At 48.8% G+C, this 14,479-nt stretch overlaps 1 protein-coding gene across 2 annotated transcripts in view; it reads right to left on the reverse strand.

Annotated features, from left to right (window-relative positions):
* LOC141133590 (rho guanine nucleotide exchange factor 15-like) overlaps positions 1 to 14,479 on the reverse strand; it is a 92,012-nt gene that overhangs the window by 12,865 nt on the left and 64,668 nt on the right. For both annotated transcript variants that reach the window (XM_073623050.1, XM_073623051.1), the window contains 10 exons: positions 14,394 to 14,449; positions 13,413 to 13,657; positions 13,032 to 13,192; positions 11,889 to 12,041; positions 11,444 to 11,573; positions 10,473 to 10,547; positions 2,465 to 2,557; positions 2,034 to 2,191; positions 1,774 to 1,920; positions 28 to 113 (listed from right to left, as the gene is read on the reverse strand). In XM_073623050.1, coding sequence (XP_073479151.1) covers positions 28 to 113; positions 1,774 to 1,920; positions 2,034 to 2,191; positions 2,465 to 2,557; positions 10,473 to 10,547; positions 11,444 to 11,573; positions 11,889 to 12,041; positions 13,032 to 13,192; positions 13,413 to 13,657; positions 14,394 to 14,449 — 1,304 coding nt within the window. The remainder of the gene's footprint in view (positions 1 to 27; positions 114 to 1,773; positions 1,921 to 2,033; positions 2,192 to 2,464; positions 2,558 to 10,472; positions 10,548 to 11,443; positions 11,574 to 11,888; positions 12,042 to 13,031; positions 13,193 to 13,412; positions 13,658 to 14,393; positions 14,450 to 14,479) is intronic.

The raw sequence follows: 14,479 nt of genomic DNA on the forward strand, positions 1-14,479 counted from the left end.
ACTGGAAATCACAGAAAGCAAACTCACCCCAGTCCTCATATATCGTGTCACTGTCGGATAACTCTTCATTGTTCTTACTGGGCAACGCTCCCGCCCAACGGTGCAAGTCAGACCTGAGTATAACAATATATGACAAGATGAGTGACCCTGTCTATATGTATCACCCTGCAGGAGGAGGACAGACTCATATCTCCTTCTATATGTGTCACCCTGCAGGAGGAGGACAGACTCCTATCCCCTTCTATATGTATCACCCTGCAGGAGGAGGACAGACTCCTATCCCCTTCTATATGTGTCACCCTGCAGGAGGAGAACAGACTCATATCTCCTTCTATATGTATCACCCTGCAGGAGGAGAACAGACTCATATCTCCTTCTATATGTATCACCCTGCAGGAGGAGAACAGACTCATATCTCCTTCTATATGTGTCACCCTGCAGGAGGAGAACAGACTCATATCTCCTTCTATATGTGTCACCCTGCAGGAGGAGGACAGACTCCTATCTCCTTCTATATGTGTCACCCTGCAGGAGGAGAACAGACTCATATCTCCTTCTATATGTGTCACCCTGCAGGAGGAGGACAGACTCCTATCTCCTTCTATATGTGTCACCTTGCAGGAGGAGAACAGACTCCTGTCTCCTTCTATATGTGTCACCCTGCAGCAGGAGAACAGACTCATATCTCCTTCTATATGTGTTAGGGGTGCAACAGATCGTCATCGATCCGTACGGGTCACGGATCGATGACGATCTGTTGCGCTCTGTGGCCTAGGCCATAGGAAAGGCCGCGGCTAAGGCCTAGCTCCGGAGCGGGGCCATCTTGGTACACCCGGCGGCCGTTTAGCATGTGATCGCTCCGTCAAATGACGGAGCGATCACTTGTAACAAACCGGCGTCATGTCATGACGCCGGTTCCTCTCTCCCCTCTGTGTACTGATCTGTACAGTGGAGGGGAGAGATCGGATGTCAGCAATGCCCTGCCAATACTCTGCAATGGCCTGCTGCAATACTCTTCAATGCCCTGCTGCAATACTCTGCAATGCCCTGCTGCAATACTCTGCAATACTCTGCCATACCCTGCCAATATACCTTGCCAATATACCCGCCAATACCCTGCCAATATACCCGCCAATACCCTGTCAATACCCTGCCAATACTCTGCCACACCCTGTCAATAGGGAGATTGTGGATATTACAGTGGGGGAGATTTTTTTTTTGTTGATCCGAAAATGATCCGAACCGTGACTCCTGATCCGAGGAACGATCCAAACCGTGAGTTTTTTGATCCGTTGCACCCCTAATATGTGTCACCCCGCAGAAGGAGAACAGACTCCTATCCTCTTCTATATGTGTCACCCTGCAGGAGGAGAACAGACTCCTATCCCCTTCTATATGTGTCACCCTGCAGGAGGAGAACAGACTCCTATCTCCTTCTATATGTGTCACCCTGCAGGAGGAGAACAGACTCCTATCCCCTTCTATATATATGTCACCCTGCAGGAGGAGAACAGACTCCTATCCCCTTCTATATATATGTCACCCTGCAGGAGGAGAACAGACTCCTATCCCCTTCTATATGTGTCACCCTGCAGGAGGAGAACAGACTCCTATCTCCTTCTATATGTGTCACCCTGCAGGAGGAGAACAGACTCATATCTCCTTCTATATGTATCACCCTGCAGGAGGAGAACAGACTCATATCTCCCTCTATATATGTCACCCTGCAGGAGGACATACTGTGTCACCTGATAATGGGAGGAGCCTACTCACTGTGTTGGTGCCTTAAAGAGCCGGTCACAGGTTTTGCCCTGGTGGTTCTCTAGTAGGGTGAGGAAGAAGCTGTTCTCCATTGTAGGGCAGGACTGGAGTTGAACCAGAGAACGGTGAGCATAGTCCACAACGACATGCCGGTCAGAGCTGAAACAATACGAGTAGAACTTTCAGACGGAGGGATGTAGAGAAGGAAGGATATAGAGGAGAGAAGGACGGAGTGACAAAGATAGAGAAGATAATACGGGAGAGTCTGGTACCCTTTCTTCTGGGTGATCAACAGGAAATCATTGAACAGGAAGAAGTAGACTGGGATCAGTTTGGTGGGCTTGATGCCGAACAAACTCCCCTTCTGCTGCACTTCGCTCAGTTCCCCTTGCTTCTCCAGGAACCGGCTCTGAGAAATGATCGGGATAGCCTGCAAGTGAAATGCATTAGAGATTAATACCACTCAACCCTCATACACATAACCCATGAGACCCTCAGCGTGGCTCCTTTGTCTGCAGTAGCAGTGGCTCCACTCCTGAAAAAACAGGTCCCATTCCTGAGGAGCTACAAAGCCCCACCAATGTGCCACAAAGCTCCACCCCTGAGGTGCATTAAAGGTAAAAACATTTTGCCATGACATACATCAGCAAAAAAAAAAAAAAAAAAAAATGTAACAGGAAGTAAACTTCATACGTGAGCTGACCTTTATTTTGTCAAAATCAATCTTGGAAGAGAGTTGGATCAGTTCCTCCGTCTGCCGCATGCGGCCCACCTCCTGGTTGCACTCCGTGATAATCTGCGGGATTCGGGAGAAAATGCTATAAATGCAATTCTGTCAGGAACATAAGATGGCTTGTAAATGAAAAACAATAAAAATATCCATATAAATCTTTGTTGCCGTGAATATTTGCTTCCAAACTTCCAACGCTGGGACAGTATTTTCTGAGCCTGCAATAATAGGATTTTTTAAAACAGCTTACCTGTAAAATCCTTTTCTTTCGAAGGACATCACGGGACACAGAGCCACAGTAATTACTGATGGGTTATATAGGTATCACTGGTGATTGGACACTGGTCACACCCTATCAAGAAGTTCAACCCCCTATATAATCCCTCCCCCTTGCAGGGATACCTCAGTTTTGTAGCCAAGCAATATAGTGTATTAGAAGAGGGGTGGGACCTCTGTGTCCCGTGATGTCCTTCGAAAGAAAAGGATTTTACAGGTAAGCTGTTTTAAAAAATCCTATTTTCTTTCTCAAACATCACGGGACACAGAGCCACAGTAATTACTGATGGGATGTCCCAGAGCAATGCTACCTGAGGGGGGGGGAACCACGACCAAGTAGGGTGCAATCAGACCTGAGGACCCAGCAACGCTGCCTGCAGCACACTACGCCCAAAGGCGATATCCTCATGCCTTCTCACATCCACCTGATAGAATCTGGTGAATGTATGGACTGAAGACCAGGTTGCGGCCTTGCAGATTTGAGCCATAGAGGCCCGGTGATGCACTGCCCAAGAAGCACCAATAGCCCTTGTGGAATGTGCCCTGACCTGAAACGGAGGAATCTTCTGTTTCAAACCGTAAGCTTGAATGATCAATTGTCGAATCCATTTAGAAATGGTAGCTTTTGATGCTGCCTGTCCTCTATTGGGACCCTCTGGCAGCACAAACAAAACATCCGTCTTGCAGATCTGAGTAGTTGCCCCTAGATAGGCCTTAACTGCTCTTACTACATCCAACGAATGTAGAGATCTCTCTTCCGGAGAACAGGGATCTGGAAAAAAGGAAGGTAGAACAATGTCTTTGTTTAAATGAAAATCAGAAACCACCTTCGGTAAAAAACTAGGATGAGGGCGCAGTACCACTCTATCCTTGTGTATAATCAAATAAGGCTCCTTACAGGAAAGGGCTGCCAATTCTGATACTCTTCTAGCAGAAGAGATGGCTACCAGAAAAATGAACTTCCTTGTCAACAAGACCAAAGGAATCTGACGTATTGGTTCAAAAGGCTGTTTCTGTAACACAGCCAGGACCAAGTTCAAGTCCCAGGGGTTTAGGGGCGCCCCAACCGGAGGATTAAGACGCATCACCCCCTACATAAAGCTTCGGACTAAAGAATGCGAAGCAAGTGGCCGCTGAAATAATACTGATAAAGCAGAGACCTGGCCCTTGATGGTACTCAAGGCCAGCTTCATCTCTAATCCTAATTGTAGAAAGTCAAGGATTCTACCTATGACATATTTCCTGGGATGCCAACCTCTGGATTCACACCAGGATACATAAGCTTTCCAGACTCTATGATAAATCATCCTGGAAGCTGGCTTCCTTGCATTGATCAAGGTAGATATGACAGGACCTGAGAGCCCACGACTCTTCAGAACGTGGGTCTCAATAGCCAAACCGTCAAATTTAGCGTTTGTAAGGCAGGATGGAACACTGGACCTTGAGATAACAGGTCTGGGCGTACCGGTAGTGTCCACGGGGAACCCACCGTCATCCTTACTATTTCTGCATACCAAGTCCTTCTGGGCCAAGCGGGGGCCACCAGAAGTACCGACTTCCTTTCCTGCCTGATCCTGCGAAGGAGTCGTGGTAGTAGCAGAATAGGCGGGAATGCGTAAATCAGTGAGAACTGATGCCACGGAATCACCAACGCATCCGTCCCGCATGCAAGAGGATCTTTCGTCCTTGCCACAAATCTGTCTATCTTTTTGTTGAATCTGGATGCAAAGAGATCTACATCTGGAACCCCCCACTTTAGGCATATGGCCCAAAAGACGTCAGGATGCAGAGACCATTTACCTGGAAGTAACTGCTGGCGACTTAGATAGTCCGCCTGCCAATTCTCTATTCCCGGGATGAAAACTGCCGATATGCATGGCACATGCATCTCTGCCCAGACTAAGATCTGGTTCACCTCCTTTTGAGCAGCTCGGCTCCGGGTGCCTCCCTGATGATTGACATAAGCCACTGCTGTGGCATTGTCGGACTGGATCCTGACCGGACAACCCTGTAGCCTGATAGTCCAGGCTTTTAGAGCTAGATGTATCGCCCGGATCTCCAGAATGTTGATGGGTAAGGTCCTCTCTGTCTTGGACCATACCCCTTGGACCGCAGCCTGTTCCAGAACTGCTCCCCAACCTGACAGACTGGCATCTGTTGTTACCACCGTCCAGGTAACCGGTAGAAAGGATTTCCCCTTCTGCAGGTTTTCGGGTATGAGCCACCAATTGAGGCTCTGACGCACTGCATGCGACAGGTGCATCGGAAAGTCTAATGCCTGAACTTTCTTGTTCCAGGTCGACAGAATACTGTGTTGCAGCATTCTTGAGTGAAACTGAGCATAGGGAACTGCTTCGAATGAAGACACCATCTTCCCTAGTAGCCTCATACAAAGGCGGACAGAGGGACCCTTCTTGGTCCTTACTACAAGAATCAGCTCTCTTAAAGCAGCGATCTTTGCCTGGGGTAGAAATATTTTCTCCTGGATTGTATCTATAATCAGATCTAAATACTCCCGTCTTCTTAATGGTTTTAGGAAAGACTTTTCTAAGTTGAGGATTAGGGTTGTCCCGATACCGATACTAGTATCGGTATCGGCACCGATACCGAGCATTTGCCCAAGTACTTGTACTCGGGCAAATGCTCCCGATGCTTCCCCCGATACCTGGAGGACAGCTGTGATCGGCGCGTGGGGGAGTTACAGGATTCTCCCCCAGCGGCTTTCACCAGCTTTAGTGACATACAGCGGTGATCGCTCACAGCTGACTGTCACTGCATCCTCCTCCGTGCCCCCTCTGTTCCTCTGTGCCTCTCGCTGTCCCCTGCATTCCTCTATCCTTATCTGTCCCCTCCGTACTCCCCCTCCGTTCCTCTCTCCTTATCTCTCCCCCTCCGTTCCTCTATCCTTATCTGTCCCCTGCATTCCTCTCTCATCTGTTCCCTCCGTTCTCCCCCTCAGTTCCTCCGTCCTCCCCCTCCTTCCTTTGTGTATGGATAGAGTCAGCTGACTCTGTCCATTCACATAACTGAAACATTGTAATCTTCTGTGATTACGATGTGTCAGTTTATGAATGGAGAGAAGCCGCTGTCTTCTCTCCATTCATTCTCAGTGCAGCTGACGCTGCAGAGAAAGGGACAGGGGAATCTCTATCCTCGGTCTCTTTCTCTGTCTCAAGGGGGAGATATCAGAGGTCTGTTAAGACCCCTGATATCTCACCAAAGCCCCCCAACAGGGCTGATTTAAAAAAAAAAAAAAAAAACAATAAATAATAAAAAAATATTATTGTAAAAAATAAAAATTGTACAAGAAAACAAAAAAAAAAACACACACACATACAACGTTCACCCCCCCCCCCCCCAAAAAAAATAGCAAAAAAAAAACTGTCACGTGACATTAAAAAAAAAGTATCGGTAATCGGCATCGGCGAGTACTTGAAGAAAAAGTATCGGTACTTGTACTCGGTCCTAAAAAAGTGGTATCGGGACAACCCTATTGAGGATCCAACCCAGGTGTTCTAGATACCTGACTGTGGTCCTCAAGTTTCCATTCAAAGAGGCTACCGACCGGTCTATCAAGAGCAGGTCGTCTAGGTATGCTATGACAGGTATACCCTGAGCCCTTAATCTGGCCAGAGGAGGAGCCAAGATCTTTGTGAACACTCGAGGTGCAGTGGCTATCCCGAAAGGCAGAGCCACAAACTGGAAATGGCGCCCTCCTACCTCGAAGCGCAGAAACTTCTAATGAGCAGGAAAAATGGGCACATGCAGATATGCATCTCTGATGTCTATTGATGCCAGAAATTCTCCTCCCTGCAGGGTGGGAACTACTGTTCGAATTGATTCCATGCGGAAGGATTGAATCCTTAGGAATCGGTTCAGATCCCTTAAATCCAGAATGGGCCTGACATCCCCATTTGGCTTTTGGACCGTAAAAAGGTTGGAATAGAAGCCCAATCCCTGGTCCTTTGCGGGAACTATCATAATGACCTCCTGCGACAAAAGTCGCTCTAACACTAGAAGGAGCGACTGCTTCTTCTCTGGGGACACTTGATCTGAGGAACCGAGGAGAGGGGAATTCCTGAAACTCCAGCTTGTACCCTAAGGTTACCATGGAGATTACCCATCTGTCCTGGAAATCCTCCTGCCAGAGCTCTGAGAACTGTCGCAGTCTTCCCCCCACTCGAGTGAGCGGGGGCGCCCCCTCATGCAGAGGTCTTAGTGTTTTGCCTAGTAGGCTTCTTCCACCAGGACTTCTTTTGTCCCTGGGGTTGACTCTTGTCTCTGGACCCCGATGGAGGCGGCCGTCGAGACTGCCTGGAGGCTGAAGCCACCGGCGCTGGGGAAAGAGTCCGTTTGAAAGAGGGACGCTTACTCTTCTTCTTGACAGGTAAGAGAGTGCTTTTCCCACAAGAGATTCTCTTGATATAGTTATCCAAGTCCTCTCCAAACAACTTTGCACCACAAAATGGAAACCCAGCCAGTAGCTTCTTACATGGTGCTTCGGCTGACCAATTTTTCAACCATAGGATTCTACGTATATGCACCAACCCCAGTGAAAGACGGGAGGTTTGCTCGATAGAATCTCTAATGGCGTCAACCACAAAGCATAAGGCCGCTGGAAGATTAGCCAACCCCTGGGCCTGCTGTTCAGGTAATACTTTGATGACCTGCTTGACATGGTCTCTTAAGTATTGACAGACTCCAATCGCTGCTACTGCAGGTTGGGCCACTAATCCTGCTAAGGAGAAAACATCCTTCAATAGGGATTCCATCCTTTTATCTACAGGATCCCTGAGCATCTGAGCATTGTCTACAGGACAAGTCAGGCTATTATTTACGGAGGAAATGGCGGCATCAATAGCCGGTATTCCCCACATTTTAATAAACTTTTCTTCCATCGGATAAAGTGTTGAAAACTTTTTCGGCGGAAAAAAACGTTTGTCTGGGTGATCCCACTCAGAATAAATGAGCTTTTCGAGTAAAGTATGAACAGGAAAAGCATGTGCTGCTTGGAAAGGTTTCAGTGACCCCAAAGCAGAAGAGGATTCTTTAGCAGTTTCAGGTACGGGCAACTTAAATGTGGAGCGGACCAATCCAGTGAGGATCTGCACTAAGACTTTCTCCTCTTGGGAAGTCGCAGAGGGTCCCTCTCCACCTGATTCCTCCGAAGAGGAATCATCCGTCCCATCCCGATCCTCTGAAAGGGATTTGTCTCCTTTATCCCAGAGCTCCTCTGTCTGAGGGTCTTGGGGAACAGAGGAAGGCCTAGTGCGTTTTCTTTTACTGAGTGAAGACGTAATCACGGCCATTAATCTTTCCTCTAGACCATTAATGGTTGAGGAAAAAACCTCTTGTGTAATATATACAGGGGCTGAAGTGCCAGAAGCAGGTGTAGCCCCTGACCCCGATGGCTCTCCCTGGCTAGCCGTCCCTGGCCCATCAGGGGGGGAGGATGCTGCTGACAGGGGGCCCTCAGAACCTGAACGAGATCCCCTAGTGTCTCTGGTTCCTGGGGTGCTTGAACCTCTTCTACCCATAGTGCAAAGCAACAAGGTGTGAGGTATCCAAATGAACACTGCCCGCTGAGCGATGTAGTCTGGCTAAAAGCCTTGCTACCCAATGCTCAGTCTGGTGTTACTTCAGTAAATGCTGCCTAGGAGAATGCCTGTGTCCCACCTTACATGCGACCGTCAGCTCTGTGTCTCTCAGAAGGCTGTGTGCACCTGTACAGAGTGCCTCTAATAGCCTGCAGCTGGCCTGAGTGGGAGTCTAAGCACTCTGTGCTGACGTCCCGCCCCCCCTCTACCGCCCCCCCTCGAGTTTTGAAAAAAACGAGCGCTTCCCATGCTGGCCGACTCTCCTGTCATGCTTATGGAGGAAGGCTGGGGGAGGGGAAGGAGGGAGAGAAGCTGGTAGTAAAGATCTGCCTGAACGGCAATGGTTAGAGATTGTGGCCTGAGGCCGCAGAGCCCAAGTGGTATAACCACTTTCTAGACCCCTGTGGCCCCTCTCTAGCCTGGGGGGGAACATTCAAACATGAGAAATCCCCCCTTCCATCCTACCTGTGTAGCCGGCCTGAGACGCTGAAAACATGTGCAGCGATGAAAACACTGAGACAGACCGTCCAGCATGTGAAGGTATGTGCTCTTGGCAGCCTCCGGTGGTCACAATAGGCACAGCATGCATTTACCTTAAAGGAGAAAAGCCACTAGAACTCAAAAATTCTGTGGAATCTCCTCTTACCTTATCCAGCCGCAGGGTGCTGTTTACACAGACCCAATCTTCACCTCTCACGGTGGGCTCCATTTGAAAAAACCTTCAGAGACTGGGGCCCCCATCAGTAGGGGGATCCAACAGTTCTGGGACCGTAAAGCACCTCGCCAGAAATTAGGAAGTTTAAAGCCATTTTCTGATCTGCGGGGTCCAGCTCTCTAAAAAGAGAAGCGTTACGGGTAAAACCTCGTTTCTTCGGACACGAGGCCCGGATACCATCCGATTTGGCCTAAAAAGGACACTTTGAATGGATCCGGTTCGCCTGGCCTGCCCCAGTATAGGATATAGGATATTCCCTTTGGAGCTCAGCACAGGACATCTTTACACGTCCATCACCTAAGACACTGGCGTAAAAACTGAGGTATCCCTGCAAGGGGGAGGGATTATATAGGGGGTTGAACTTCCTGATAGGGTGTGCCAGTGTCCAATCACCAGTGATACCTATATAACCCATCAGTAATTACTGTGGCTCTGTGTCCCGTGATGTTCGAGAAAGAAAATATTGTGAAGTTGCCGTGCTGCCTCAGCAGTGACAGGCTCAGTGTTCCCTGTACAGCACTGCGGTATATGTCAGAGCTATATAAATGTATAATAATAGTGTGTGACTGTGGGGGGACATTAGAGTGTAAGTTCCTTTGGTACAGAGTCTGATATGACTTGCTCAGTGTTCTCTGTACAGCACTGCGGTATATGTCAGAGCTATGTAAATGTATAATAATAGTGTGTGACAAGGGGGGGGCATTAGAGTGTAAGCTCCTCTGGTACAGAGACTGATGTGATCAACTCAGTATTCTCTGTACAGCACTGCGGTATATGTCAGAGCTATATAAATGTATAATAATAGTGTGTGACTGTGGGGGGTGGGGGGGCATTAGAGTGTAAGCTCCTCTGCTACAGAGACAGATGTGATTGACTCAGTATTCTCTGTGCAGCACTGCGGTATATGTCAGAGCTATATAAATGTATAATAATAGTGTGTGACTGTGGGGGGTGGGGGGGCATTAGAGTGTAAGCTCCTCTGCTACAGAGACAGATGTGATTGACTCAGTATTCTCTGTGCAGCACTGCGGTATATGTCAGAGCTATATAAATATATAATAATAGTGTGTGACTGTGGGGGGGACATTAGAGTGTAAGCTCCTCTGGTACAGAGACGGATGGGACTGGCTCAGTGTTCTCTGTACAGCACTGCGGTATATGTCAGACCTATATAAATGTATAATAATAGTGTGTGACTGTGGGGGGACATTAGAATGTAAGCTCCTCTTGTACAGAGACGGATGTGTTCTCTGTACAGCACTGCGGTATATGTCAGAGCTATATAAATAAAATATACGGTATATAATAGTTTTGGAATTTTCCTTTCCCAACTCCAAGACATACTATGTCAATGTAAACGCAGCACTTCCTCATCCATGTAACACGTCTGTACCTTGGAGACGGCATCCAGGGCTTTGCTGGCGTTCTGTTCAGCATCTGAACCCTCCTCTGTCCTCTTCAGAATATTCTTTGTGGAAGACAAAAAAAAAAAAAGTATCACTGGCTGGATTTGAGGATAGGTGGAGCAGAGTGTTAGACCACAATGGAAGGAAGGTGTGAGCAGGGATGGCGGGGGATCAGGGTAGGATGGAGAAGAGTAAAAGAGGTTCAGAGTGGGCTGGAGTGAAGGGTGTAAGGAGTTTTAGGGAGAGGTGGAGAGGGGGTTACTGAAAGGCTTAGAGTGGGATGGATAAGGGGTGTGGGAAGGTTCAGACTGGGGTGGAAAGGGGGCACTGGGAGGTTCAGAGTAGGGTAGAGTGGGGGGTATTGGGAAATTCTGAGTGGAGTGAAGAGGAAAGAAGTGGAAGGTTCAGAGTGTGGTGGAGTGGTGGATACTGGGGGGGTTTGGAGTAGGATGGAGTGGAGGACATTTGGAGGTTCAGAGTGGGAAGGATTAGAGGATACTGGGAGGTTCGTAGTGGGGTGGAGTGGAGGATACTGGGAGGTTCAGAGTGGGGTGGAGTGGATGACAATTGGAGTTTCAGAGTGGGGTGAAGTGGAGGGTAGTGGAAGGTTTAGAGTGGGGTAGAGTGAAGGATACTGGGGGGTTCAGAGTAGGTTGGAGTGGAGGACATTGGGAGATTCAGAGTGGGGTCGAGTGGAGGATACTGGGAGGTTTAGAGTGGGGTGGAGGACACTGGGAGGTTCAGAGCGGGATGGAGTGGAGGATACTGGGAGGTTCAGAATGGGGTGGAGGATACTGGGAGGTTCAGAGTGGGGTGGAGTGGAGGACATTGGGAGGTTCAGAGTGGGGTGGAGTGGAGGGTAACGGGATGTTCAGAGTGGGGTGTAGTGGAGGGTGTGGGGAAGGGGGGGTGGGGGGGTCATCTCGGATGGGTGGAGTATTCAGGGTGGAGTCTCTACCTCAATGAGCATCTTGATGCGAGTGATCCTCTGGAAGGGCAGTAGCAGGAAAGACATGAAGGGGAGGCGCTGGCACTGCGGGAGCTCCTGCAAGCGGCATAGTATGGCATGGAAGTGCGGATTCTTCTCCCTGCAAGACCAAGGAGAGCGGCAAAGTCAGCCATGCATGGGAAATGTGGTCAGGTGAGTGGAAAGCGGTCACGCAAGTGGAGAACGGTCAGGTAAGTGGAGAGCGGTCAGGGGAGCGGAGTGCGGTCAGGGGAGCGGAGTGCGGTCAGGGGAGCGGAGTGCGGTCAGGGGAGCGGAGTGCGGTCAGGGGAGCAGAGTGCGGTCAGGGGAGCGGAGTGCGGTCAGGGGAGTGGAGTATGGTCAGGGGAGTGGAGTATGGTCAGGGGAGTGGAGTGCTGTCAGGCAAGCAAGTGGAACATGGCGGTATTGGTCTCACATGAGCTCGCTGTAGGTCTTCTCCTGGTACAGCTGGTTGCGCACATAATCCTTGTAGACGGGGAAGTTATGGACAGCATGGTGATAGATGATGTCGCAGATATCCGATATGACAATGTCCTCATCTACCCGGGACTCCAGATCCATGAGGAACCTGTGGGATACTCAGCATCACTCTAAAGCAGGGGTATTGCATTAAAACTCATGGAGGTCCTATCGCATGTTTGTGTGATGTCTCAGATCCTTTCCATCACAGCCCCCCTCATTTCATATAACAATACCGTTCTCACATCAGTGTTCTCAGTCACCCACTTCACATCAGTTTCCCCTTCACATTAGTGTTCACTGCCCCCCCCCCTACACACACACACAGCACTGCCCCCTTTACACTCCCCCCCTCCTCGGTCCGGACCTGGACCACGACCCTCCATTTAGTGATGCCTGCTCTACAGCCTCTATCACAGAAGATACTCAGCACACTCTATGGTTTCTATCACAGCAGATACTCAGCATCACTCTATGGTCTCTATCACAGCAGATACTCAGCATCACTCTATGGTTTCTATCACAGCAGATACTCAGCATCACTCTATGGTCTCTATCACAGCAGATACTCAGCATCACTCTATGGTCTCTATCACAGCAGATACTCAGCATCACTCTATGGTCTCTATCACAGCAGATACTCAGCATCACTCTATGGTTTCTATCACAGCAGATACTCAGCATCACTCTATGGTCTCTATCACAGCAGATACTCAGCATCACTCTATGGTCTCTATCACAGCAGATACTCAGCATCACTCTATGGTCTCTATCACAGCAGATACTCAGCATCACTCTATGGTTTCTATCACAGCAGATACTCAGCATCACTCTATGGTCTCTATCACAGCAGATACTCAGCATCACTCTATGGTTTCTATCACAGCACATACTCAGCATCACTCTATGGTTTCTATCACAGCATATACTCAGCACACTCTATGGTTTCTATCACAGCAGATACTCAGCACACTCTATGGTCTCTATCACAGTAGATACTCAGCACACTCTATGGTCTCTATCACAGCAGATACTCAGCATCACTCTATGGTTTCTATCACAGCAGATACTTAGCATCACTCTACACACTGTGGCCTACCTTTCGCTGACCTCCTTCACTTTCAGGATGTTGGAGAAAAGGATTTTCTTCTCACGGATGATCAGCGTTTCCTGCAGATCCCGACATCCCAGAAAATGTTCTGTCAGCACATTCAGCGAGCGGAGATACGAGGCTTCCGAAGTCAGGACCTCAAACATGCTCTGAGGACACCAAGAAAGGCCAACTTTTACTAAGTCATATCATGAAGACAACCTGGGCAATTATTACTAACCCATATCATGGGGAGGGGGGGGCTTCTACTACCTCACATCACAGGGGGCACTGAGATGGCCAGCTCTTACTACCCACATCATAGGGGGCACAACATGGCTGACTCTTCCTCCATTATACAGTAATACCATTGGCTGACCCATGGCTCACCTCCTGCATCTTCTTCTCCTCGTTGGTCATGGACTCCAGAACACCACTCTCTGTCACAGAGGGTAATTCCTGCCACAGGGTGTTATGGGGTACAGTGGACCTCCGCCCTTGTTTCGGGGACCCCCCATAGTACAGGGGGCTCTCCTGAGATGAGTCGTAGCTGGTAAAGCTACTGTTGCGTGAAACGGTCTGACGTCGGATCTCCTTATTGATGACTGACTGGCGGTATGTCTGGTACAGCGGCTCTGAGGGTGAGATATGTGCAGTCAATGTGATGTATAATCCACAGGGTCACAGCACTAATCCACCCAACATTACAGTTACTTAACTCTCCTCTCCTGAAATACTCTGCACTGCTGGAGGACTCTGCTTCTTCCTCTAAAACTCTCCTCTCCTGAAATACTCTGCTGGAGGACTCTGCTCCTTCCACTATAACTCTCCTCTCCTGAAATACTCTGAACTATTGGAGGACTCTGCTCCTTCCTCTATAACTCTCCTCTCCTGAAATACTCTGCTCTGCTGGAGGACTCTGCTCCTTCATCTATAACTCTCCTCTCCTAAAATACTCTGCACTACTGGAGGACTCTGCTTCTTTCTCGAACTCTACTCTCCTGAAATACTCTGCACTGCTGGAGGACTCTGCTCCTTTCTCTAACTCTCCTCTCCTGAAATACTCTGCACTGCTGGAGGACTCTGCTCCTTTCTCTAACTCTCCTCTCCTGAAATACTCTGCACTGCTGGATGACTCTGCTCCTTCCTCTATAACTCTCCTCTCCTGAAATACTCTGCACTGCTGGAGGACTCTGCTCCTTCCTCTATAACTCTCCTCTCCTGAAATACTCTGCACTGCTGGAGGACTCTGCTCCTTCCTCTATAACTCTCCTCTCCTGAAATACTCTGCACTGCTGGAGGACTCTGCTCCTTCCTCTATAACTCTCCTCTCCTGAAATACTCTTCTGAAGGACTCTATCCATAACTTACCATCTCTCAGGTGGGACTCCCAGTCTATGCACTTTGGGCTTTTCACTGACGTAGATCTGAAAAATAATTTTAAAAAAATAAGTAAA

The sequence above is a fragment of the Aquarana catesbeiana genome, linkage group LG03, assembly GCF_042186555.1.
Source record: "Aquarana catesbeiana isolate 2022-GZ linkage group LG03, ASM4218655v1, whole genome shotgun sequence".
In the NCBI taxonomy this organism is placed as follows: domain Eukaryota; kingdom Metazoa; phylum Chordata; class Amphibia; order Anura; family Ranidae; genus Aquarana; species Aquarana catesbeiana.